The sequence below is a fragment of the Piliocolobus tephrosceles genome, chromosome 9 (genome assembly GCF_002776525.5).
Source record: "Piliocolobus tephrosceles isolate RC106 chromosome 9, ASM277652v3, whole genome shotgun sequence".
NCBI classification, from domain to species: domain Eukaryota; kingdom Metazoa; phylum Chordata; class Mammalia; order Primates; family Cercopithecidae; genus Piliocolobus; species Piliocolobus tephrosceles.
In genome coordinates this window covers 41,735,289-41,762,520 of record NC_045442.1, presented here as the reverse complement: position 1 = coordinate 41,762,520, position 27,232 = coordinate 41,735,289, and the positions used below count along the sequence as shown (strand labels likewise).

Below are 27,232 nucleotides of genomic sequence, written 5' to 3'. Positions count from 1 at the left end.
GTATATCAGTACTTTTTTTTCTTTTCTAAATGTTATTACTCTTAAGGGATATATTAGGTTTTTAAAATTGTGGTAAAATATATATAATAAAAAATTTACCATCCTTAACCATTTTTAAGTTTAGTAATATTAAGTACAGTCACATTGTTGTGCAGCCAGTCTTCAGAAGTCTTCATCATGCAAAACTGAAACTATACCTATTAAACGTCAAATCCCCATTTCCCCCTTTCCCCAGCCCCTGGCAGCCATTATTCTTTCTATCCCCATGAATTTGACTACTCTAGATTCCTCATGTAAGTGAATCCTACAGTGTTTGTCTTCTTGTGACGGGCTTATTTCACTTAACATGATGTCCTCAAGGTTCATCTGTGTTGTAGTATAGGACAGAATTTCCTTTTGTTTAAGGCTGAATAATAGTCCATTGTATGTATATACATTTTGTTTATCCTTTCATCCACCAGTGGACACAGGCTTATTACACATTTTGACTGTTGTGAATAATGCTACTGTGAACATGGATGTACAAATATCTGTTTGAGTTACTGCTTTCAGTTCTTTGGGGTATATACCCAGAAGTAAATTGCTGGATCAGATGGTCATTCTATTTTTAATTTTTTGAGGAGCTGCCATTCAGTTTTCCCTAACAGCTACATCATTTTACATTTCTACCAATAGTACACAAGGGTTCCAGTTTCTCCACATCCTTGCCAACTGTTGTTATTTTCTGTTTTTTGATAGTTGCAATCCTAATGGATATGATGTGGCAGTATTTCATTTTATGGCCAAATAATATTCCATTGTATGAATACTACAGTTTGTAAAGCCTTTCATTAGTTGGTGGACATTTGGGTTGTTTCTACCTTTTATCTGTTTTGAAAAATACTGCTGGGAGGCTGAGGCGGGTGATCACCTGAGGTCAGGAGTTCGAGACCAGCCTGACCAACATGGAGAAACCCCGTTTCTACTAAAAATACAAAAATTAGTAGGGCATGGTGACGCATGCCTGTAATCCCAGCTACTTGGGAGGCTGAGGCAGGAGAATCACTTGAACCGGGGAGGCAGAGGTTGCCATGACCTGAGATCACGCCATGACACTTCAGCCTGGGCAACAAGAGTGAAACTCCATCTAAAAAAGAAAAGAAGAAAGAAAAATACTGCTATAAAAATTCATGTACAGCTTTTTGTGTGGACATATGCTTTAATTTCCCTCAGGTAGATACCTAGGAGTGGAATTACTGGCTCATATGGTAACTGTATTTTACCATTTGAGAAACTGCCAGAGTTTTCCAAAGTGGCTCTGCTATTTTACATTCAATTTCTCAACATCTTTTCCTGACACTTGTTATTATCGGACATTTTGATTATAGCCATACTAATGGTGTGAAGTGATATCTCATTGTGATTTTGATTTGCATTTCCCTGTTGTCCAATAACATTGAACTTCATTTCGTGTATTGACCATTTGTATACCTTCTTTAGAGAAATGCCAATTCTTATAACTTGCACGTTTTTCATTGGGTTGTTTGCCCTTTTATTATGAGTTGTAAGAGTATATGTTCTCAATACAAGCTTCTTAACAGATATGTGATTTACACGTTTTCTTTTTTTCTCTTTCTTTCTTTCTTTCTTTTTTTTTTTTTTTTTTGAGACAGAGTCTCACTCCATCACCCAGTCTGGCGTGCAGTGATGCGATCTCTGCTCACTGCAACCTCCACCTCCTGAGTTCAAATGATTCTCCTGCCTCAGCTCCTTCCCGCAGTAGCTGGGATTACTGGCGCCTGCCCCAACACCCGGCTAATTTTTTATTATTAGTAGAGATGGAATTTCACAGTGTTGGCCAGGCTGGTCTCGAATTCCTGACCTCAGGTGATCCACCGGCCTTGGCTTCCCAAAGTGCTGGGATTATAGGCGTGAGCCATCACGCCCAGCCTAATGTACACATATTTTCTACTGCTCTATTGGTTATCTTTTTCATTTCCTCTGTGGTATCCTTTGAAATATAAGTTTTTAATTTTTGTGAAGTCCAATGTTTTTGTATTTGTTTCTCAAGTTTTTGGTATTATATGTGAGAAACTTGCCAAATTAAAGCTCATTTACCTCTCTTTTCTTTTTTTTGAGACGGAGTCTCGCTCTGTTGCCCAGGCTGGAGTGCAGTGGCCGGATCTCGGCTCACTGCAAGCTCCGCCTCCCGGGTTTATGCCATTCTCCTGCCTCAGCCTCCCAAGTAGCTGGGACTACAGGTGCCGGCTACCTCGCCCAGCTAGTTTTTTGTATTTTTTAGTAGAGATGGGGTTTCACCGTGTTAGCCAGGATGGTCTCGATCTGACTTCGTGATCCGCCCGTCTCGGCCTCCCAAAGTGCTGGGATTACAGGTTTGAGCCACCGCGCCCGGCCAACCTCTCTTTTCTTCTGAGAGTTTTATAGCTTTAATTTTTAGTTCTTTTATTAATTTTGAGGTTTTTTTGTATATGTTTTGAGGTTAAGGGTCCAACTTCATTCTTTTGCATGTGGCTATCCTGTTGTCTCAACAGTATTTGTAGAAAATACTGTTCTGTTTCCCATTGAATTGCTCTGGAACCCTTGTCAAAAATCAGTTGACTATTGACACATAGGTTTATTTCAGGACTCTTAATTCTATTCCATTGATGTCTATTCTTATGCGAGTATCACATTGTCTTAATTATTGTTGCTTTGTAGTAAGTTTTGAAATCAGGATATATGAGCCTCCAACTTTGTTCCTGTGTTTCAAGATTGTTTTGGTTATTCTGAGTCTCTTGCATTTCCATATGAATTTTAGGACCAGTCTGTCAATGTTTGCAAAAAAAAAAAAAAAAAAAAAAAAAAAAAGCCAGCTGGGATTTTGATAGCAATTGTGTTAAGTCTGTATATACATTTGGGAAATATTAGTGTTTTAACAATATTTACTCTTATGATGCATGAACATTTTCATTTGGTTTTAAATTTTTTTTCATTTTATATTTTACAGAATACAAGTTGTTTTCGTAAATAGAATTGTCTTCTTGATTTCATATTTGGGCTTTTGTTTCCTTGTATCTTTTTTTCTCTTTGTTCTTTAGATTGGGTACTTTGTATTGCTTTATCTTTTTTTATTATTATACTTTAAGTTCTAGGGTACATGTGCACAATGTGCAGGTTTGTCACATATGTATACATGTGGTGTGTTGGTTTGCTGCACCCATTAACTCGTCATTTATATTATGTATATCTCCTAATGCTATCCCTCCCCCATGCCCCCACCCCACTACAGGTCCCAGTGTAATGTTCCTCGCCCTGTGTCCAAGTGTTCTCATTGTTCAGTTCCCACCTATGAGTGAGAACAGTATTGCTTTATCTTTAAGTTCACTTGCATTTTGTCCTGTTATCTTCCATTAAGCTGTTAAATCTATTCAGTGGTTTAAAAAAATTTTTTTTCAGATACTGTATTTTTTAGTTTTAGAACTATTTATTTATTTATTTAGAGACAGGATCTAACTCTGTTGCCCAGGCTGGAGTTCAGTGATAAGATCATAGCTCACTGCACCCTTGAACTCCTGGGCTCAAGCAGTCCTCCCATCTTGCTAGGACCACAGGCATATGCCACCAAGACTGGCTAATTTTTTTTTTTTTTTTTTTCTGTAGAGATAAGGGTCTTGCTGTGTTACCCAGGCTGGTCCCAAATTCCTGGCCTCAAGCGATTCTCCCACCTCAGCCTCCCAAAGTGCTGAGATTACAGGTGTGAACCGCTATGCCTGCCCCAGACCTTCTTTTTTATTTAAAAAAAAAAAGTTGTGTTGGCATATTTTGCACATTATTTAATTCACCCTTTTAAAGTGTACAATTCTATATATATTTTAAATTTTTTGTACAGATGGGATTTTGCCATGTTGCCCAGGCTGGTCTTGAACTCCTAGGCCAAAGCGATCCTCCTGCCTTGGCCTCCCAGACTGTTGAGATTACAGATGTGAGCCACTGTACCCAGCCTGGTTCTTTTTTATAGTTTCTCATTCTCTACCAAGGTATCCTCTGTCTTTTCATTCATTGTGACGGTATCTTCTTTTACACTGAGCATTCTTATGTTAGTTGCTTACGAATCTTGCCTTCTGGCCAGGTGCAGTAACTCAGGCCTGTAATCCCAGCACTTTGGGAGGCCAAAGTGGAAGGATGTCTTGAGCCCAGGAGTTTGAGACCAGCCTGGGCAATCTAGAGAGACCCCACCTCCACAAAAAATAAGAAATTAGCTGGTGTGGTGGTGCATGCCTGTGGTCCCAGTACTCAGGAGGCTGAGGTGGGAGAATTGCTTGAGTCTGGGAGGATTAGGCTCCAGTGAGCTGTGATCATGCTACTGCACTCCAGCCTGAGCAGCAGAGCAAGACCCTGTCTCAAAAAACAACAGAAATCCTAAAACCTTTTAATTCTAACATCTGAGACATCCCAGAGTTGGTCCCTGTTAATTGTCTTTCTTTTGAAAATGGGTTACATTTTCTTTTCTTTGCTTTTGTTTAATTTTGTCAGTTATTCTGCACATGAGGAACATTATGTGGTGTGGACTAGATTCTGTTATATTCTTCCAAAGATTGTTTTGCTTGTTTTTGCTTGCTTATTTTAGCAGACATTTAATTTGATGGAACTCAAAATTTCAAACTCATTCTTCTTTGCTGTGGGCAATAGCTCAAATCTCAATTTTAGCTTTTTAGATCTTAGCTTTAGCTGCATCATTTGGAGTTTGCTCTGTGCATGCATAGTTCAGGGGTCAACCAGAGATTTGGGCTGAGTTTACAGATAATTTTGGCCTTCGTCTCTCTGGGTCTCTCTTTTTGGGGGTTTTCCCTTTCTAATTTCTGGGATTGCAATGGCCCCAACTCTCTTCTCATTCTTCAAGCCACGCCAGAAAGACTGTGGGTTTTGGCCAGGTGCAGTGGCTCACGCTTGTAATCCCAGCACTTTGGTAGGCCAAGGCAGGAGGACTACTTGAGGCCAGGAGTTCAAAACCAGCCTGGGCAAACATAGTAAACCCCATCTCTAAAATTAAAAATTAAAAAAAAAAAAAATTAGCCAGGAATGGTGACACATGCATATAGTACTAGCTACTCAGAAGGCTGAGGCAGGAGGACTTCTTAAGTCCAGGAGTTTGAGGCTGCAGCGAGCTGTGATTGTACCTACTGCCTGGGTATCAGAGTGAGAGACCTTGTCCTTAGTTGGGGGATAAAAAAGAAGACTAGGTTTTCAATTCAAATTTTAGCTGCCACACATTTTGTGGACTGGCTCTATCTTCAGGCTAAATGTTACAAAAAGGGAAAACTTTTTTTTTTTTTTTGTAGCTTTTAGCTTTTGTAGCTTTTAGCTGTTAGTGCTATTCCCATCTTTTTAAGTACTGACAATTCCCCTAAGTTAATGCTTTTTTTTTTCCCTTAGTGCCTTTAGGTAGTTTGTTTTTTCTGTTTTGGCCAGAGTTTGTTAGGTGCAGAGGGTTAATCCGATAGGAACTAACTGAGCCATTATTAGAAGCAGATCGTTATTGTTTTTAAAATATCAAATTTTTTTCAATAAGGTATAACTGTCTTTTACAGCTTAGCTGTTTTAAGGGGAAATTTTTATTTTTAAATGCCCTTTGGTATGTTCTGTTTTGTCTGTTTTGCACCAAAGCATTGAAGATTTTACTTGAGACACTTAAAAACCTGTCTACTTTTATTCCCTTATCGTTATTATTTGGGATATTAGGGCTGTATCAGCTCAGAATACATAAAGGCTACACTTGGAGTAAGCATTTGTTTGTGGAGCCCTTTTACCATTGAACAAAATCTAGATATTGTTTTTTTTTTTTTTTTGCCCAGTGAGAGCTTTCATAGGAGGTACAGGTGTAGCTATAAAATAAAATTGATTTGTTTCCATAGAGATGAATTTTTTTTTTTTTTTTTTTTTTTTTGAGACAGGGTCTCACTGTGTTTCCCAGGCTGGACTGCAGTGTTTTGATCACAGCTCACTGCAGCCTTGACTTCCTGGGCTGAGCAAGCTTCCTGCTTCAGTCCCTGGAGTAGCTGGGACTACAGACGTGCACCATCATGCCCTGTTAATTATTTTTTATAGAGATGGGGCCTCCCTACATTTTCCAGACTGGTCTCAAACTCCTGGGCTCAAGTGATCCTCCCACCTTGGCCACCCACAGTGCTGGGATTATAGGTGTGAGTCACTGCACCTGGCCCAGGAATGAATCTTACTATTTTATATATATTTACTAATTGCCAGTTGGGGAATGGGGGAATCTCAGTGAAAACTCCCAGAATGTTTTGTTAACTAGAACACTATTTTCCAATGTGATTAGGTAACAGAGTTTATGAGATGTTCAGAGATGATCATGAATGAATATGGTTGGTTTTATTGGCAGAAGGGATGTTTTAATAGTGTGTTTTTTATTTTGATGGAGTTCGATGTGCACATATTAGAAAATTTCTTAACTGACTTGGAGAAAACGTATTTCTTTTCTATTGAAAGGTGAAGTGGATCCTAAAGAGAGGATAGCACGCCAACGAAAATTATTACAGAAGAAACTTGGCCTTAATATGGGAGAAGCAATTGGAATGAGTACTGAAGAACTTTTCAATGATGAGGATTTGGATTATACCCCAACTTCAGCAGCCTTTGTAAACAAACAACCTGTAGGTAAAACGTTTGGTTATTTGATTACAAGTAATAATACAAAGGGTTTGCTTCATTTTGCTCATGTAATTATAGTTTAAGAAAATGTTATACTTAGCCCTGTTCATTGCTGCTTAGTGCCACCATGATTTAGCATCTTTTTAAACTGGATTTCTGATGACAGATTCTATAGAGTCAGAAGCTCAACCTACCTCCCAGACACTGGACTGTTAAGTTGTATTAGACCTTTTAGAAACTACTGGTATTGAAAGATTCTAATTGCTCCAATTGCTCTTTTTTTGGTATGTTCTTTGATGGAGGGAAAAGTAATTTTTTGGGGGAGAGAGAGATAGTAAGGGCTATTATAGTCAGATATGATAGTAGAAGTGTTTAGTGTTATGATTTATTCTTTTTAAGTGAGAAATATGACAAGACTTGCAAACAACCAGAAAAGGGTATATAATACGAAGTAAAAGGAAGTTTTTTGCCAACAGGACACAAACATTTCCATGTCCTGTAGACAACCATTTTCAAGTTACTTGTGCATCATTTCTGAAACTTCTATGTACAAGTGTGTGTGTGTGTGTGTGTGTGTATTACTTTTAAGCCATGTTTGCCTTTTCTCACTTCATACAGCTTAATGTATCAGTGTATTCAGATTGACCGCATTCTTCTTGGACAACTTCATGCTGTTTTGTTTTGTGCCTGTACCATAATTTCACTGATTTCTTCCTCCTCCTCTGTTGCAGTTCCCAGTGTATACATTTGTGCTGCTTAACTTTTTTTATGCCACAGACTCCTTTGAAGCTCTAGTAAAACCTGTGGTTCTCTCTTCAGAAAAATGCACATATAATGAGATATTACATCTCAAGGGGTTCAGTACTCTTTTACCTGACCCCCAGTGTTCTTTTAGGGATCCACACGGGCTGCATTAAAAATTGCTGCTTTGCAGTTATGAATCTCCTATCTTGTCATTGCCTTGTTCATTTCCTTTGCTTCAGTGGAGAATGGTTCTATTTGCCTTTATACGAATGCACCTTAAACCATTAGAATTTGTAAAGTGTATTTTTTAGGGTTGGGGGTGTGTGATGATGAATAACTTTCGCAGACAAGGGGGAAAAAGGGCAGATACTAGGAGAGAAAAAAGAGAGAGTATGAAGAGGCCGAAATACAGCAACACCCTGAAAGGAACAGAAGGAAATTGGGTAGAAAGGAAAGTGTAAGATGTAACTAGAAGATAAAGAGGAAAATAGAATAAAATAATGGAGAATAAAAATGCAATAACGTGATCACAGTATGAGTAATTGAACATGGTGTAAGAAAATGAATGAGCAGGTGTATTAGAAAGTGGGCTATACACATCAGATTAATTGGGTGTGGGATAGGCAACACCAATTTGGGATTTGCAAAATCCAGGTTTATATATCATGGACCTTTGGGGGAAGTTGGTTAAGGTTCATCGTTGCCATAAGTCATTACAGCTGCATTGCTTGTATATGTGCCCATAGTTCTTTATCAAGACTGCAGCAGAACATCCACACCAGTGACCTTAACTAGTTGTGGAAGTATAAATTTCAGTTGAATCTTATGGTTAGGCACAGAAGGGATTTTTAGGCTTAAGCTTAAAAATCTAACACACAGACTTTATAGTGTCTTCTGTGAATGGAAAAGAGCAAAAAGAGTAGGCGGTAAGTAGTTAATAGGAAAGGGGCATATGAGCTAAGCTGGACAATAGCATGCTGGACCAATCAGTTAAGGCTATAATTTGTTTGTTTATTTCAGCAGATGGGTGATGATCAGTTTCTTTTATTGACGTTTATTCTCATAACTTTTTGGTGATATTATTTTTATTTTGAAGTCTTACCTCTTCAAAGCCTTCTCTGTGGGTTAGGATCATACATTTGTACCTCATAATGTAGCATAAAAAAAGTTAAAAAGCATTATATGTATCTGTTGAGAGTTGGAATAATAGAGAAGAGGGAGGAAAAGACTGAAATTATGGTACATACAACAGAAGAGTGTGAGTCTGTCAAAAAAGAATGTGATCGATGTATATATACTGAAATTTATAGACTTGGTCTTCTTCTGAGGCTGAGACTATAGGTATTTATTTTAAGTTCAAAAGTTCCAACTCAGCATTCTTTTATTCTTTTAGACTCTTCAGGCAGCTGAATTGATTGACTCAGAGTTTCGAGCAGGAATGAGCAATAGACAAAGGAACAAAGCTAAAAGAATGGCCAAGTTATTTGCAAAACAGAGATCCAGGGATGCAGTGGAAACTAATGAGAAGAGGTAGTAATCTTTTTTTGCTTATTCACTTAAAACAAGAGGGCTGTGTGGCTTTAATCTGTGTCTGCTTGATTTATAGAAACATTTTGCTGACATATTTAGCTGAAGAGTACTGTTTGGATTCTCTTACTCAATTGTCAGAGAGTATTTATTGTTACTAGGAACTGAGACCACTTCCCCAGAAAAATCCACATGTACAGACTTTTTCCCTACTAATTACCAGTTTTGAATGAGGGCTGAGGATCTCCAAAAGGAAGAGCATTCCAGGCAGAAGAAGCAAGTTTAAATGCCTTAAATGGAATATTCAAGAAACAAATAGAAGGCCAGTATGGCTCTCTATACTGGGATGAGTGCACAGGAGAGTGATAGAGAATGAAGTCAGAGAGGTGTCTAAGGACCACAAGTTAAGAATACTCCCTTAGTAAAGTGGGAGGTATTGTCATGATGTTATCTCACCTGTTCCTTAAGCTGGGGCTGTGCTAAATAGCCAATGATAATCTAGGTTAGTTTTTGTAGTCCTGTTGAAGAAAAGAACTCTGGGGGTAAAGTCACTGTCCTCTGTTTCTTCATGAGGTGCTAAAAGTGATAATCTTTGCATGGCTTGGAGCAGCATTTCTCAAAAGATGGTTCAAAACTATTTCCTTCAGGTGCTCTTTGAGGAGCTTGTGAAAAAAAAATACAGGTTTTTTTCTTTTTTTTTCTGGTTTTGGTTTTTGTTTTCTGAGATACAGTCTCACTCTGTCGCCCAGGCTGGAGTGCAGTGGCACGATCGTAACTCACTGCAGCCTCAAACTCCCAGGCTCAAGCAATCCTCCTGCCTCAGCCTCCCAAGTAACTGGGACTACAGGTGTGCACCACTATGCGTGACTAATTTTTAATTTTTTTGTAGACATAGGGTCTCCCTATGTTGCCTAGGCTGGTCTCTAACTCCTTGGCTCAAGTGGTCCTCCTTCCTTGGCCTCCCAAAGTGTTGGGATTATAGGCTTTGAGCCATCACACCTGGCCAAAAATATATATTCTTGGATCCCACTCAGATCTGTTAAATACGAATCTTTACTGGTGCTCAGGAAATGTTTGCATAAATGCTGAATTAATAAAAAGCCTCAGAAAATAGGATTTGCAGATGACAGAACTTTTTGTTACACGTGTTCACATAAAGCTAAAAAGTGTTTAGTGTTTAAAAGCTAGGCAAAAAGGAGAATAAATAGTAAACATATACTTGGTAGAAATTTATATTTGAGGTTGAATCTTTAACTGCAGACTTTTTAATTCAGCTTGTTAATGACAAGATTTTAAGAAAGTTAGCAGCTCATTAAGATCATATAGTAACCTATTAAGTTTTTCTACTGGTTTTTATTCATACAAGCAGTTTTAGCCAAAGATTTTAATGTTGGAAATATTAGACTTTATTTTTCAGAGTTCATGAGTCATTCATTTCACAAACATTTATTAAATACCTTCTATTTGCCAGGTATTGTTCTAGGCCCTGAGGACATGAGTGAATAAAATAGATAAGAATTCCTGCCTTTGAAGGTTATAGTCTGGAGGGAAAGAAAGATGGGAAATAAATACGTAAAATAGAGTGTGTGTGTCTATATGTGTATATATATAAAATACAGATCATGTTAATGATAAGGGTTAAGGAAAAGAAGATAAAACAGGGAAGAACATGTGAAATGTTTTTGGGGTATAGAGTTTAGAGTTTGAAATTTTAGATAGGGTGGTCTGCGAGGGCTTCACAGAGGTGAATTTTGAGTAACAACCTGAAAGAAATGAGAGTGCTAGTCCTGTGAATAACTAGGAAAAGTTTCAAATAGTTTTAAATAGTTTAAAAAAATGTTATGCTTTCCAAATAGAGGGAATTACAAGGACAAACGCCTGCAAGTGGAAACATGCCTAACAAGTTCAGGGACTTAAGGTGACCTACTAATGTGGCTAGATGTGGATATAATTAAGGGAAGAGTAATAGGAAATGAGGAAAGGGAGGCTCAGATTCCTTTTATCACCTTGTAGAAAAAATGGTTGGCCAAATAAATTTCACTATTAAGATGGAGAGAGGGAAGAAGTATTTATAGAAAATAATGCTGTATATGCTTTAAAATGTGCTAAGTTTTTCTTTTCTAAATGTTGAATAAAAGTAGTTTGACTTGTCCTCTCCTTTCCAATATTAGGCTAGCCTCAATATTTTTAGTCTTTAAGTCAATACAACATTTCCTCAAATTTCTGTATTCTTTTTTCATTGGTCAATTGTTCATCTCTCCATATTTTTCAAGAACTGGTAAGATTATACTGTATTGCTCAGTATATTAGTTTTCTCTAGTATATAAAAGCCTAAAAACGTTAGTGTTATGCCGGACCAGATGCAGGTTATATGCAGGTTATAAAAAAGATGAGGAGCTGATTGTAGAGAGTAGGGAAAAATGGCCTGTTAAATTCAAGATCCAATTTGAAAAAAAGAATTCACCAACCTATAGTGTACTTAGGATGTATTTTGCTCAAAAAATTTTAAGCAGTTAGTCGTTTGATACATGGCATTTTAAGTAAATCGTATAAGCAGAATATGGTGTAAAACATTTGTTTAAATGATGGATTATCTTAAATTCGTCGTGATTCACATTATCTTTTATTCATTTCATTCACTGTGGTTCACATTATGCTTTATTCATTTTCTAAATGGTGACTTTTATTTTTTAGCAATGATAGCACTGATGGGGAGCCAGAAGAAAAGAGACGGAAAATAGCAAATGTTGTTATTAATCAGTCTGCAAATGATTCCAAAGTCTTGATTGATAATATTCCAGACAGCTCTTCCTTAATTGAAGAGGTACTCTTGAAAGACTCTGAAAGTATCCATTAAAATTGCTTGTAATCTTTGGGCCAGCAGCAGTGACTCACACCTGTAATCCCAGGACTTTAAGAAGGCCAAGTCGGGTGTATCACGAGGTCAGGAGCTCAAGACCAGCCTGGCCAACATGGCGAAACCTCGTCTCTACTAAAGATACAAAAAATTAGCCAGATGTGGTGGCGCGCACCTGTAATCCCAGCTACTTGGGAGGCTGAGGCGGGAGAATCGCTTGAACCCGGGAGGCAGAGGTTGCAGTGAGTCGAGACTGCGCCATTGCACTCCAGCCTGGCCGACAGGGCGAGACTCTGTCTCAAAAAAAACATAAAAAGAAAGATTGCTTATAATCTTTTTCAAACTAATATATCCCTAGAAAGTATTGAATAATCTGCCTATTGAGAGAATTTTTATTAGTAAAAATATATCTTAATTAGTTAAAAAATAAATTTTTAAAAGCTTGATTGCTACTACTAGACCTACAAATAAAATTTATTGAGTTACTTAAATTGTTAGCATAAAATAGACCTTTTGAACTAGTAGTAATTCTGTTTTTCTTATTCAGACAAATGAATGGCCTTTGGAAAGCTTTTGTGAAGAACTTTGCAATGACCTTTTTAATCCCTCCTGGGAGGTAAGATTTCTTCATTACAGTTTCTTTCAGCTCTATTTTCTGTGCTAATGAAGGAAACAATGTCAGGAGCAATATACTTTGTCAGAGTTGCTGTTCTCTGTTCATCTCAGGACTCAGGGCATGTCATACCATTAACCTAAATAGAAAACTATAGATTGATTTTCACCTTTCATATCCTTCAATCATATTCTTTAGTGAATGGTTTATTTCTTTTCGTTCTTTCCATTATAATCCAAAGGCTTGAATATCTCTCCCAGGCAGTAAAAAAATACTTCCTTTCCTTTGGAAGTGGACAATTTTGATTGATCAAGAGCAGTAGTTTCCAAGCCAGCTTTTTAGCCTCAGAAATCTTTAGAGAACATCTTGAACAGGTCCCAGTGTGTAGAAGAGAAGAAAGAGTGAAGTTCCTCTGCTTGAAGTTGAGGATTGGTAGTTTCAAACTATTGTTTCTCCCCTCTGTTGACCTCTGTGTAATTTAAAAAACATTTCTTTAGAATACCTTTTAGTTGTGTTTCCTTGGTGTAATTCTATTTAAAGTTACTCAAGTCATAACTCATGGGGTCTTAAGAAGTGGGTACAGTGTCAATAGCTTGTCCTTTTCCTTTCCAGATGACACTGCAGAAAGTAGCCTCACTTTCTCAAAGAAAGGTGGTTCATCCCCAGGATGTGATGCATTAATCATAAGACATTTTATTTGTACCGTCTTCTTTTGGCACTCAGTTATCATTGGTAGCTTTGGAGCTTAGGTTTTTTGCTTTTTGGTTTTTTTGAGATGGAGTCTCACTCTGTCTCCCAGGCTGGAGTGCAGTGGTATGATCTTGACTCACGGCAACCTCCACTACTCAGGTTCAGGTGATTCTCCTGGCTTAGCCTCCTGAATAGCTGGGACTACAGGTGCGCACCACCGCACCCGGCTAATTTTTAAAATATTTTTATTAGAGATGGGGTTTCATCATGTTGGCCAAGCTGGTCTTGCTTGAACTCCTGAGCTCAAGTGATCTGCCCGCCTGGGCCTCCCAAAGTGCTGAGATTACAGGTGTGAGCCACCGCGCCCAGCCTGGAGCTTAGTTTTGATGCACATATTTTGAAAATACATGTGTTGGGATTATAAAGAACACCTTGGGCTGGGCGCGGTAGCTCACGCCTGTAATCCTAATACTTTGAGAGGCTGAGGCGGAAGATCGCTTGAGGTCAGGAGTTTGAGACCAGCCTGGCCAACATAGAGAAACCCCGTCTCTACTAAAAATACAAAAACTAGCCAGGCGTGTTGGCGGGTGCCTGTAATCTCAGCTGCTTGGGCGACTTGAGGCAGGAGAATCGCTTGAACCCGGGAGGCGGAGGTTGCAGTGAGTCAAGATCGCATCACTACCCTCAAGCCTGGGCAACAGAGTGAGTCTCCATCTCAAAAAAAAAAAAAAAAAATGATATATGATACTTTCTTTCCTCTCTCTTGCTGTGGATAGTGCTGAATGAAGGTAGAGGATAAGGTAGTGAAAACAATGTGAATTTGTATCTCAAGAGGATTTTAGAATAGCTGTTTTCTTGCTTGATTTTTTAAAAAATTCCATATAACCAAAAGCAGTCTGACATTTATATGTGTAATTCTTCTTAGATAGTTGAAGAAAAATACATTCTTGTAAAGTTCCAGTTAGTTGATTCTAATTTCTTAAGAATCCAGTATCCTTATTTCGTGTAGAAGAAAAATCAAACTTCGTTTCTTAAACATTTAACCTCTGACATTTGCTTCTTGGTTCTTTTCAGGTTCGACATGGTGCAGGCACTGGACTTAGGGAAATTCTTAAAGCTCATGGGAAAAGTGGTGGTAAAATGGGTGACAGCACTTTAGAAGAGGTAAGTGTATTAATGCAACAATTATCACCAAGTATTAATAGTTGGCATCTTTTTCCAATGTAGGGAAGTAACGAGTATGCCGTGAAGTAGGAATGAGGGGTAAATAAGAGGAAGAGATATGAAAAGGTAAATATCATACAATGGATTGAAAAGTAGAGTAAGATGAGTAAGAGGCTAGTTGAGAGGTCAGTGAGCAACATAACTGGTATTGCCTGGAGACACTGGTAATAGTATAAATAATAGATATGTGACCAGTGTACTTGATATGAGAACAACCTTAAGTAATTAGTCTCTTAATTTCTCTTGGAGTGTAAATAACATAATATAATCCATGAATTTTAAGAATTTTGATATAGTATTTCTGAATTGAATTAGTGATCAAAGAGGATATGGGATATGTTTAATATTAAATACATTAATTGGGACTATTCTACTTTTTGGTTATTGTTCCTGCAGCTAAAATAATCTGTTCCCATATTTTATTTTTGATTTTGGACCTAAGGTGTCCCCCAAGTCCCCAGTACAATGTGTGATCTTTGTTTTAAAAAAAATTATGTTAAAAAAAAATGTGTGTGTGTGTGTATATATATATATATATTATGTTTTAACAGATGATTCAGCAGCATCAAGAATGGTTGGAAGACTTGGTTATTAGACTCCTTTGTGTTTTTGCATTAGACAGATTTGGAGACTTTGTTTCTGATGAAGTAAGTATCATTTAAGGGAGGCTTTGCCCAATCAAATTTCAAATTCTACAAAATATGTTTTTTGCAAATATGAGTTTTCTTCATTTTTCATCTGTAGGTTGTGGCACCAGTTCGTGAAACTTGTGCTCAGACATTAGGTGTGGTTTTAAAACACATGAATGAAACAGGAGTTCATAAGACTGTGGATGTGCTGCTAAAATTACTTACACAAGAACAATGGGAAGTTAGACATGGTGGTCTACTGGGAATAAAATATGCTTTGGCAGTCCGTCAGGTAAATATTTCAAGTTTTGAAGCATATATGGGAGAGTTTTTTCCCCTCATAGTGTATTTTCACTAATTAGAAGAAATGGCCTTAGATTCTTACTGTTACAGAGAAGCCAGTCTTCCAAGATTTGCATTCTTGAGACAGTGTCATACAGATAGGTGGAGCTCATAAAAATTTAAGTATAAATCAAAAGATGGTTAGTTACATTATTGCTCTTTAAGGTCAAAGATTATTTTTCCTTTTTAATCCATTGCTACAGTTAATTCAGTGCTCTTCATGATTTGGTTTTACTGTTTTAACTCATTTAAATATTGAATACATGCTCTGAGGGCTATACAACATGGTGCCAAGTTATGCAGTATACATACAGGAGTAGACATCAAAGTGTAAAGAAGACAATCTGTATGGTCATGTACTTTTTACATAAACTGTCAGTGTGTGTGTTTGTTTTTTATGCTTTATGACAAAACTTCCAAGAAGAAAATGCATGTAGTCTTATTATTTTCATATAGGGAAATAAAGTTCTGAAAAATTAGATGCCTTGCGGGTGGTCACAAAACTAGTTAAGGTTAGTACTAGAACTAGAAACTAAATGGCATGTCTTATAGAACAGTGTTTATCGTAATGTTATACATCATCTAGGATGAAAATACCTGCATGTGCACATAGTCCCCTACTTAGGAACATTTATGTTCCCTTAGTAGGTTATTAAAAACAGATATATTCTGGCTAGGAATTTGGTTATTAGATTGGTCCACAAAAGCCTATTTCATATATAAATATATCTAAAGTCCTTTACTAAACTAATAAGTGCTGTGTAATCTATATATACACATAACATTTTTGTGGAAAAATTGATTCAGATTACCAATGTGAGATGCCAGTAAAGCATCTCTTTTCTTCTTCTCCCTACTTCCACACCATAGATCTAGTGACAGAATTAGGGACTTCCACAAATAGTTGTCTTGACTCTGAACATAACAGGTCAGCAAAGAGTGGGTGTTGACGAAAAAGAGACATGGAAGTAAAGGAGAGATTATGAATGAGGAGCTAGAGAGAGACCAGGACCTTTTCTTACCAGTTTAATTTCCCTGAATACTTTCCAGTTGGTATCAGCATTGTCAGGGTGTTAGGCATTGGCCTATATAGGCATTCCAGTATCCATTATGGCTACTTAATGCTTCGTGCCAGCTTTTCTTCTCATGCTCACTGTATAACAGATTGGAACCTCGCTTTCTGTCTCAAAAGGCAAGCTCAAAGGCCTTTTGAAGTTTTCTAAGATCGTCTCTTTTTTTCCCTTTAACTGCCAATAACAAAGCATTTGTGATTCTGCTGAGAGACCTGAGATTTCTGTCCAACTCTTTCTCCCTCTGCTCCCTTCCTTCCTCTTCCTGGCCCTTTTAGTTCTCTTCTCCCCTTGGCAGCCACCCTCTTACCCCCCCAAAACAAAACCTTTTTTTCTGTGTTCTGCACTCTAGCCTCTGTAGATAACAGCAGACTTACATGGAAATGGAAAACACCTTATAGGTTTTTGAAATGTTATCCCTATTTCATAGTGAGACCAGTTCTCAGTGAGATTCCTAGTATATGATCACAGGAGTAACGTCTGGGGGCTGGCTCTGTTGGGGGAAATGAAAAAACATTAAATTGGAATAATGAGAAACGGGAATGTATGGCTTTTCTTCCACTCTTCTCTCATTCTCCTTTTGGTTGTTGGTGGCATTGAATGAGATATGGAGGCTAGGCTTCTAGCAGAGGGGTTTGTGTGTGTGTCTACTCACACAGAGAATTCATAGTCTTACCTTTAAAACATGTTTTGATGTTTTACGTCTCATTGGATAAAGCGCTTGATGCCCTTGTAGTCTTTTTCAAATGGGATTACTTAGGCTTCTGTTGATGTTATGTTTTTGTTTATGTGATTTTTTTTTGTAGATACAGTCATAATGATATTTCAGTCAGTGATGGGCCACATATATGATGGTGGTCCCGTAAGATTATAATACTGTACTTTTATTGTACCTTTTCTGTATTTCGATATACCAATACTTATTATTTTATTAGTAGCTGCCTACAGTATTCAGTTCACTAACATGTTGTGCAGGTTTGTAGCCTAGAAGCAATAGGCTGTATCACATAGCTAGGTGTGGTATAGGCTATACTGTCTAGGTTTGTGTAAGTACACTCTATAATGTTCGCAGAATGACATAATTGCCTGATGTATTTCTCAGAATGTATCCATTGTTAAGCAGTGCGTGACTGTAAATACTAGAATTTAGCTGTCATGTGGCAAATTTAAATTTTAAAATGTTTAAGCACAATAACTGTACTATAGAAAATTAATTTATTTTCATGTACTGTTTTACAGGATGTAATTAATAGTTTATTGCCTAAAGTTTTAACTAGAATAATTGAAGGACTCCAGGATCTTGATGATGATGTCAGAGCTGTTGCTGCAGCATCATTAGTACCTGTAGTAGAAAGCCTTGTCTATCTTCAGACACAAAAGGTAAATTAAATATTTTTACAATTTCTTCCGATAGAGCTTGTTTTCATTTGGGATATGGAGTATTAGAAAATACATTGAGTACATTTTTCTCCTTCATCTTCAATTTTTTTTTGACCAACAGCCCTCTGATGCATGCAATCTTAATTATATATTGTACTTCGGAAGAGTGAATTGGATCCATTTGTCTACTTTCCCTTCATGTACATAATATATAGGGAACTTCCTTGAGAAGAATGCAGCCATGTCTTCCTTATTTTACTCCTGGTTTTTAGATATATTGGACTTTTGTTTGTTTTGATTTTTTTTTTTTTTTTTGAAACAGAGTTTCACTCTTGTTGCCCAGGCTGGAGTGCAGTGGTGTGATCTTGGCTCGCTGCAACCTCCACCTCCCAGGTTCAAGCAATTCTGCTACCTCAGCTTCCCAAGTAGCCGGGACTACAAGCACGCACCACAACACCAAGCTAATTTTTGTATTTTTAGTGCAAATGGGGTTTCACCATGTTGGCAAGGCTGGTCTCGAACTCCTGTCCTTAAGTGATCCACCCACCTCGGCCTCCCAAAGTGCTGGGATTACAGGCATGAGCCACCATGCCTGGCCTGTTTGTTTTGATTTTAGTTTTTGGATTTTTTTTTTTAATTTAGTCTCCCCTCCCCTCCCTGTCTCTCCTCTCCTCCCCGTCTCTCCTCTCCTCTCCTTATTAATTACTAATTATTAATTAGTATTATTAACAAGTGCTGTGTAATCTGTATATACACATAACATTTTCTTTTCTTTCTTGGATCTCACTCTGTCACCCAGGCCGGTGTGCAGTGGATGACATGTAGCCTCACTCTCCTGGGCTCAAGCAGTCCTTCTTGCCTCAGCCTCCCAAGTACCTGAGACTACAGACGCATGCCACTGTGTCTGGCTGAGTTTTTTAAAATTATTTTTTGTAGTGATGGGGGAATCCCCCTCTGTTGCCCAGGCTGGTCTCAAACTCCTAAACTCAAGAGATCTTCCCAGTCTTGGCCTTCCAGAGTGCTGGGATTACAGATGTGACCCATCACATCCACCCCTCTAGTCTCATTTTTTGAAATGACTTTTTTAAAGATCTGGCTGACTTTCTACCCGATTATCAAAATCAGAACACAAAGTTAAGAGTATAGTAAGCAGTATTTTAAGAGCTTAAAAACTAAAAAAAAAAATTTTTTTTATGATGATTGGTACCACTTTAAATGCAGTAAAATTACATAGAGGAGCATGTCTTGTGTCTCCGTGCTCTGTTGTTTTCAGAGTTTAGTTTTTTACATAAAATAGTTTTGGCTCTTTTATTTTCTGAGTTCTACCCATTATGAGTCTGATCAGGAAGGGAAGTATCAAAGTAGAGTTGAATGGCATTAAAAAGAAGGTATAGGAAATTGTTAAAGGCAAATAGTGTCACCTTGTTAACTTCGCTGAAAACTGACACTATCCAAGGTCGTTGGAATTGCATGTGTTGTTGAATTAGTAGTGACCCCTGGGATACAATTTGGCAGGGTTTGTGAGTATTTTGTACAAAATTGATAACTTTTCTTGAAAACTGATCTTATAGGTACCCTTCATTATAAATACATTATGGGATGCTCTTCTGGAATTAGATGATCTAACAGCTTCAACAAATAGTATTATGACTCTCCTTTCATCCTTGTTAACTTATCCTCAGGTCCAACAATGCAGGTAATTATTTCTAATTAGCGGAATAAAGTAAAAAGTCTTTATATACCTTTCGAGATAATTTAGCCTAAACATATAATATTTTAGCACCTTTAAGAATAGTACTGTTTAAGCTAGAGATGCCAAAGACTACTGTTTTCAGAAGGCCTTGTCTTTTTTACTCTTCAGCCATGTGGGCAGCAGCTTACAAAGATCATTTTTTTTTTTACCCTTGAAATATTTCAGTTATATAATTCATCATCTTGTTCATCTTATAATTGTTTATTTAGAAATATAATCATTGAACAGTATTTCCAGTTCTAGCCCTAGAATGTAGAATTTTAGCTTTATTTAGTAATAGTTAACAGAATTATCATCGAACATCAGCTTTATATTTTCTAAAACTTGCGCCTCTGTGAACTTTTTTTCTGTAATGTTCATTTCTTCAACTCTTGTTCTTGATTTCAGTAACTACTTATCAGGAAGGGAATACATAATAATGTAATATAATGTCCAAAGGCAGAGATCAAGTGAAGCCGAAAATATACATCAAAAATTTAGCGTCACCAATTTTCCTGTCCTGATATATGAATCTCAGCTCAGCTAATTAACATATTCCCTACCTTGTAGACTGGCCCTTGAATATTATTAGAGATAAGTGTCCTTAGAGATAGAGAAGAAAAAATTATTATGCAACTTAAAAAAATTCACAAATGAGAAAATTACTGTTCTTGTCCTAGTGAGGGCGTTCAGTGAACATTCATGTAATTATGCTTATACATGGTTTCTGGCTCTGTGAATATTTCCCATGAAACCCATAGATGTATAAAAACATGTGTGGAAACTATTTCAAATAATACTGACCTACTGGAAGTACTTTAATGCTAAGTTTAGATTAGTTGGACAGCACGTAAGTAGGAAGAGCAAAATAAGTTCCTATAAAAGCAAAAGAAGAGAAAAATTGAAGTGGTAGTACATTTATGGGGTTTCCTGATTTTCAGTGTTTCTGTTGCTAATGAAAGCTGTACAAACTAAATGAGTTAATGTATGTGAAAGCCCTCTTTAAGCTGCAAGATGAAGGGGTTTTTAATTACTGTAAATCAAGGATTAGTAATCTTTTTCTACGAAGGCCCAAATAGTGGGTATTTTTGTTTTGTGAGCCAGACAGTCTGTCAAAACCACTAAGCTGTCACTGTAGTGTGAAAACAGCTGTACATAGGTAATACATAAGAGAATGAACGTGCTTGTATACACAGAAAACTTTTACTTAAAAAAAAAATGGTGGAATGGATTTGGCCTATGGGCCTTAGTGGATGGTGTCAGAAAAACTGGGTAATATAAGAAAGAATATAGTGAAAATTCTATTAATTCAATGTGAAATAATGTAGTTTTCCATCTTTTTTGTTTCAAATTTGCTTCATATATTGTGATAATTGGCAGATTCTTCTAGCTTATGTAAGAAGAAATGTAGCATGTTATTTGGAGCATGAGCAGTTAGACACTTAACAAGACTCTGTTATAATGCTTTTATGTATTTTGTGTCTTTTTTATGTCTGTGTGTACCTGGGTTTAAGTTAGAATTTTATAAATAAATTTGCCAAATATGAAAATAAAATACAAGAAGTAGTGTTGATACAAACCTGCAAGTAATGAAAATAGTGTTAAAAGATAGGCCTCCTGGGAGGAACCACAAAAGACCAAATAGTTACGGTGGCATATTATTTTTTGTTCATGTTTTTTTTCTATGGAGCCATATATTTCAAATGCTGCTTATGAATTATTTCCTAGTTCCAGGTAATTTTTACAAATGACTCATGAATGTGACAGGAATCCTATGGCCCAAGTTAGTCTAGACTTGGCTTTGTTTGCTTCCCCATTTAAAACTTAAATCTATGAGAAGGAAGAAACTTGAGTTTTCCTAACTTAGTAATGCTACACCAGGAAATTTCAAAGTTGCTGCCCTACTACCACTTGCTCATTTGATATGTGACAGAGATGGCCCCAAAGGGAGATGGAAATTTTGTGTATCTACCCATTGGGGTTAGCCTTGGGAAAGAAGTTAGGATTAGCAGTCCTGATCGTGTAGGCTGACTACCAGCTAGGATACATGTCCCATTTTCCTAAGAGCAATTATATTGGAAAGTCCTAACTTGATAAAGGTGACTCATGGCATTAGTGCCATAGAAGAACCTGATGTTAGTATTTCCACCCTTCTTTTTGACTGCATTTGCTCTGGCTCTTCTGGTCCTGCAATAACAGTTGTGAATGACATTGTTACAAGAATGTTCATATGCAAATGGTATTATCTTTTAAGAATTTATTCATCAAAAAAGTCACATGATGTCAGCATCACTAGATCCCATGAGAATATTTAGATAATGTATCTACAGAGTTTCAACTTAGAATAAGTAAGATTAATTTGTGTCTTCTTTATTAGTATTCAACAGTCACTCACAGTTTTAGTTCCACGTGTCTGGCCTTTTTTGCATCACACTATATCATCAGTTCGAAGAGCAGCATTGGAAACTCTGTTTACGTTATTATCAACACAGGACCAGGTAAGAACTGATAACTATAGCGATCTTTAAACTTATACAAATTAATTTTATAAAATAAACCTGATCATTATCTTACCCTTGCTGTATATCCAAAGATCAGTACAATGTTGGGCCTAGTGGTATGGTAACCATGTAGATGAATGTAATCACTGTAAGAGCAGAAATATTTTAATATTTTGTTCTAGGTTGTTTAAATGTCAGCCCTTGAAATCATACTTAACACATAGGAAGTCCTGAGTAAATGTTTGTTGAATGAATGAATGATTGAATAGTCTCTCCCTGTCAGAGACCTGTTATATAGTCTTTGCATGCTCTTTGTCTGTGTGGCTGACAGTTGAGTGGTTGACAGAACCCATGGCCCAGGTTAGAAGGCTGCATTTGAAGCTCTATAGTACAACTCTTAAAGACTTACCATGGAATTCCCAGGCTCTTTTATTTAAAGCTTTTCAAATATTAAGAGCATGCTATTTTCTTTTTTTTTTTTTTTTTTTTTTTTGAGACGGAGTCTGGCTCTGTGGCCCAGGCTGGAGTGCAGTGGCCGGATCTCAGCTCACTGCAAGCTCCGCCTCCCGGGTTTATGGCATTCTCCCGCCTCAGTCTCCCCAGTAGCTGGGACTACAGGCGCCCGCCACCTCGCCCGGCTAGATTTTTGTATTTTTTTAGTAGAGAGGGGGTTTCACCGTGTTAGCCAGGATGGTCTTGATCTCCTGACCTCGTGATCCGCCCGTCTCGGCCTCCCAAAGTGCTGGGATTACAGGCTTGAGCCACCGCGCCCGGCCAAGAGCATGCTATTTTCAAGGATAGTGTACTTCTTCAGGAGTCACATTGAAATGTCTACAGAGATCATTCAGATAATATCCGTGTCTAAATGAAGCCTGTGGTGAGCTTAGGAGTCCTTGCCCTGTTGATAAAAGGCTTCACATTACCATTTTAAAAATAGCCTTATAGGTCAAACAAAATACCTAGATTTAGGGAACTATCAATAAGAAGTTCAGTTTTCTAGCATGCTGTTAAGAGGTACTACAGTTTGAGCCAATCATTTTTTAAAAACAGTGACTAAGTAGTGAATAGGTGCCTTTTTTGTGTTCACTAACCGCGGATTCTCATGTGAATTAGGAACATTTTGTGTAGACTTGCTTTAATGTGCAGCATGATACTGTGTTGAACTTCTGTAAATAAACATCTGTAAATTTTGTTTTGCATTATCCTTTTGGTTTTGTCTAATCCAAATCTCTGAGAACAGTTGTCAGGTCTGTTTTACAGTTAGTTCTCAGTTGGTCAAGCATGGGCTGATATGACAGTTGGCATGGGTTGTTCTTAATTTTCATTTCATTTTTGCTTTAATTTTACGATTTTTGCCTAAATGTGAATTTTTAAATTCATTTTATATAGACCTTTTGAAGTTACCAAATTTTTTCTCTTCATGTGGTTCTTTTTGTATATATGGACTTTATTTTTAATAGCAGTTTTAGATTTACAGAAAAAATGAAGGAAAAGTACAAAAAGTTCCCGTATACCCTTTTATCCCTCCTACTACCCACACATAGTTCCCCTTATTGTTAACATCTTGCATTAGTGTGGTACACTTATTAAAACTGATGAGCCAATATTGATACATTAAAGTCCACACTTCACAGTAGAGTTCATTCATTCTTCTGTACATTTTGTACATATTGTACATTTACACATGTACAACAATGATATGTACCCACCATTACAGTATCATACAGAGTAGTTTTGCTATCCCCAAAACCCTCTGTGTTCCACCTATTCATCCTTCCTTCCCTGTGCCTGAGCCCTTAGCAGCCACTGATCTTTCTTACTGTCTCCTTAATTTTGTCTTTTCCACAATATCACCTAGTGGGATCATATAGTATGCTGCCTTTTCGAATTGGCTTCTTTCACTTAGCAATATGAAATTAAGGTTCCTCCATGTCTTTTCATGTCATGGTAGCCCATTTCTTTTTATCATGGAATGATACTGCATTGTCTGTACCAGTTTATTCATTTGCCTTCTAAGGACATCTTAATTGCTTCAGTTTTTGACAATTATGAATAAAACTGTTATAAACATTCATGTGCAGATTCTTATGTAGGCATTAAGTTTTCAACTCACTTGGGTAAATACCAAGGAGCGTATCTGCTGAATTGTGTGGTAAGAGTATGTTGATTTTTATAAGAAACTGCCAAGTCTCTTCCAAAGTGACTGTACCATTTTGTATTTCTACCAGCAATGAGTGAGGGTTCCTATTGTTTCGCATTCTGGCCAGCATTTTTTGTCAGTGTTTTGGGTTTTAGCCATTCTAATAAGTGTAGTAGTATTTCATTGTTGTTTTAATTTGCAGTTTCCTAGTGACACATGATGTTGAGCATCTTTTCATATGTTTATTCACCATCTCTCTCTCATCTTTGGTGAGGTATCTGTTCAGCTTTTGCCTATTTTTATTTATCTTATTGTATTTTTTGTATTTTTGAGATAAGATCTCACACTGTTGCATAGGCGTGATCATAGCTTACTGCAACCCTGAACTCATGGGCTCAAGTGATCTTCCCATTTTAGCCTCCTGAGTAGCTGAGACTATAGGCACGCACCACCATGCCTGGCTAATTAAAAAAAAAAAAAGAAAAATAGTTTTTTGCTTATTTTAATACTGGGTTGTTTTCTTATTGTTGAATTTTAAGAGTTCTTTGTATATTTTAGATACAGTTTCATATTGTTTTTTAAAGCCCCTTTATTCCTTGTTAGGTGATCAAGCCACCTGCAGGCTATTTTTGACTTGTGACTTTATTATTTATTTAGTAATACCAACTTTACATTACTAGAAAATAAGGTGTTCTGTATAAATGAAATTTTCAAATAACTGAAATATCCTTTTTGCCACAAAAAGATAGTTAACTATTAAAATGACTGCCACAGTAGATCATCCTTTTAAAGTATATTGAACATAAGCTAACTTTTTTGGTGAATCAGTCACCAATATTATTTGTTGGTGATTAATTTTTATACTGTTTATTATAGCATACTGTGGGAATATTGAGATACATGAGTCACTGCTTGCAGTAATTGAACTGTTTTTTTTCGGTTGCATTTGCCTAATTTTTATCTCCTCTGCTGTCAGTTGTGATTGCTCAACTTTTATTAATCTTGTAATGCCTCCTCCCTTGTTCTAAAATTTTTACTATAAATAAGATCCCAAGATTGTTATAAATCACTGTTGGGCCTGGCAGGTGGCTCAGGCCTGTGATCCCAGCACTTTGGGAGGCTGAGGCAGGCGAATCAGTTGAGGCCAGGAGTTCGAGACCAACTTGGACAACATGGTGAAACCCTGTCTCTACTAAAAATACCAAAATTAGCTGGGCATGGTGGTGTGTGCCTGTAATCGTAGCTACTCAGGAGGCTGAAGCACGAGAATGGCTTGAACCTGGGAGGCAGAGGCTGCTGTGAGCTGAGATTGCACCACTGCCAAGCCTGGGAAATAGAGCGAGACCCTGTCTCAGAAAAAAAAAAAATTCCCCTTCCAAGTTTAAGTTCCTCAATGATTATGGATATTGGCTTTTAAAATTTCCTGGTTGTGAAAATATCTCTGTGTTTGTTGATGTTAATTTTCATGTCCAGGGATTTTTTTTCCCCCCCCTTTTGAATTTGCCTTTGCTGGCTCATAGATGAAGGCTTTGGTACTAGCCTTCATTTCTTTATCATTTAATGATGATTCTTTATCATTTCCTATACCAGAACGCCATTGTCTTTGTATATAATTTGTGGCATGTCAGCCACCTCTTAAGCATAGGCCCTCAATGTTTATTAAGTAAATTAGTGTAAGATTCTGTGCTGGGTTTTCTGGGAAATAAAAAAAAGAAATCCTATGTATTAGCCTTTTTTCACACTGCTGATAAAGGCTGGGCAATTTACAAAAGAAAGGCTTAATTGGACTTAGTTCCACATGGTTGGGGAAGCCTCACAATCTTGGTGGAAGGCAAGGAGGAGCAAGTCACGTCCATGTGGATGGCAGCAGGCAAAGAGAGAGCTTGTGCAGGGAAACTCCCGTTTTTAAAATTGTCAGATCTTGTAAGAATTATTTACTATCATGAGAACAGCACAGGAAAGACCCACCCCATGGTTCCCTTATCTCCCACTGGGTCCCTGCAACAACACATGGGAATTATGGGAGCTACAAGATGAGACTTGGATGGGGACACAGAGCCAAACCATATCATCCTACATGTTTCTTACCTTGGAGAAGTTTACAGTATGGTTGCTGTAAGACTATTACATGGTAAGTTTAATAACCTCTGCAAAGAGTTAAATAACAGAAGACCAGTATGTGAGAGGTGTCAGAGAGCAGCATTAAAAGATAAACTAAGCTGAAAGGTCAGGAAGATTAGATGATGTGGTTAAAAAAAAATCCCTCACTTCTCTTTGATTCATATCTAGTATCTTTGATATGTACTTTCACAGACATTTTACTGAATATGTCAATTTCAAATTAGACAAGTGTACAGAAAGTGTTTTGAACAAAAGTGCTTTTCTAGTCTGTTCCCTTTAGCCTTTTAAATACATTCTGCTTCCATATTTTTCTTCTGGTTATTCTGACATGTTTGTGGTCCTTTTTTGTTGGAGTCTTAATGTTTATTGTGTTTCCTGTATCCTTTTGTGTTGGTTATCTATGCCTTTAGCCTCTTTTTCTCTTATTTTTCATAACTTTTTGATGGCATCATTCATGAAATTTCACTTGTGTCTAACCTTTATCTTCAGCGTTATCTCTTTACTGAAAGAGATGCTGTCTACGAAACTTAATGTTGATACTTCCAGATTTTGTGCTTTGTCACTGCCCTGATCCTTGCTGTTTATTGTCTTCACCATCAAAGACTATGGCTGTAGCACTAATCACTCATTCTTAGCAGGCTCTGATTTTGGTCCCCACATATATGTTTTACTATTTTTGTTGGCTATTTCATTCTGTTTTTTCAAGTAATAGTATAAAGCCAAATTTTTTTTTTTCTTTTTCTCTCTCTTTTTTTGAGATGGAGTTTTGCTCTCGTCACCTAGGCTGGAGTGCAATGGCATGATATTGGTCCACTGCAACCTCCACCTCCCAGGTTCAAGTGATCCTCCTTCCTCAGCCTCCTGAGTAGCTGGGATTACAGGCATGTGCCACCATGCTCAGCTAATTTTTGTGTTTTTAGTAGAGACAGGGTTTCGCCATGTTGGTCAGGCTAGTCTTGAACTCCTGACCTCAGGTGATCCACCTGCATTGGCCTCCCAAAGTGCTGGGAT

The 27,232-nt window shown here is 37.3% G+C and overlaps 1 protein-coding gene across 2 annotated transcripts in view; it reads left to right on the top strand.

Annotated features, from left to right (window-relative positions):
• BTAF1 (B-TFIID TATA-box binding protein associated factor 1) overlaps positions 1-27,232 on the top strand; it is a 106,512-nt gene that overhangs the window by 21,451 nt on the left and 57,829 nt on the right. The window contains exons 5-14 of one of the 2 annotated variants that reach the window (XM_023226271.2): positions 6,490-6,653; positions 8,789-8,925; positions 11,617-11,746; positions 12,327-12,395; positions 14,157-14,246; positions 14,858-14,953; positions 15,051-15,227; positions 17,587-17,727; positions 19,299-19,423; positions 21,837-21,957. In XM_023226271.2, the coding sequence (XP_023082039.1) occupies positions 6,490-6,653; positions 8,789-8,925; positions 11,617-11,746; positions 12,327-12,395; positions 14,157-14,246; positions 14,858-14,953; positions 15,051-15,227; positions 17,587-17,727; positions 19,299-19,423; positions 21,837-21,957 (1,250 nt within the window). Of the gene's footprint in view, positions 1-6,489; positions 6,654-8,788; positions 8,926-11,616; positions 11,747-12,326; positions 12,396-14,156; positions 14,373-14,857; positions 14,954-15,050; positions 15,228-17,586; positions 17,728-19,298; positions 19,424-21,836; positions 21,958-27,232 lie in introns of both variants that reach the window. The other variant, XM_023226272.2, reaches the window with a different exon arrangement.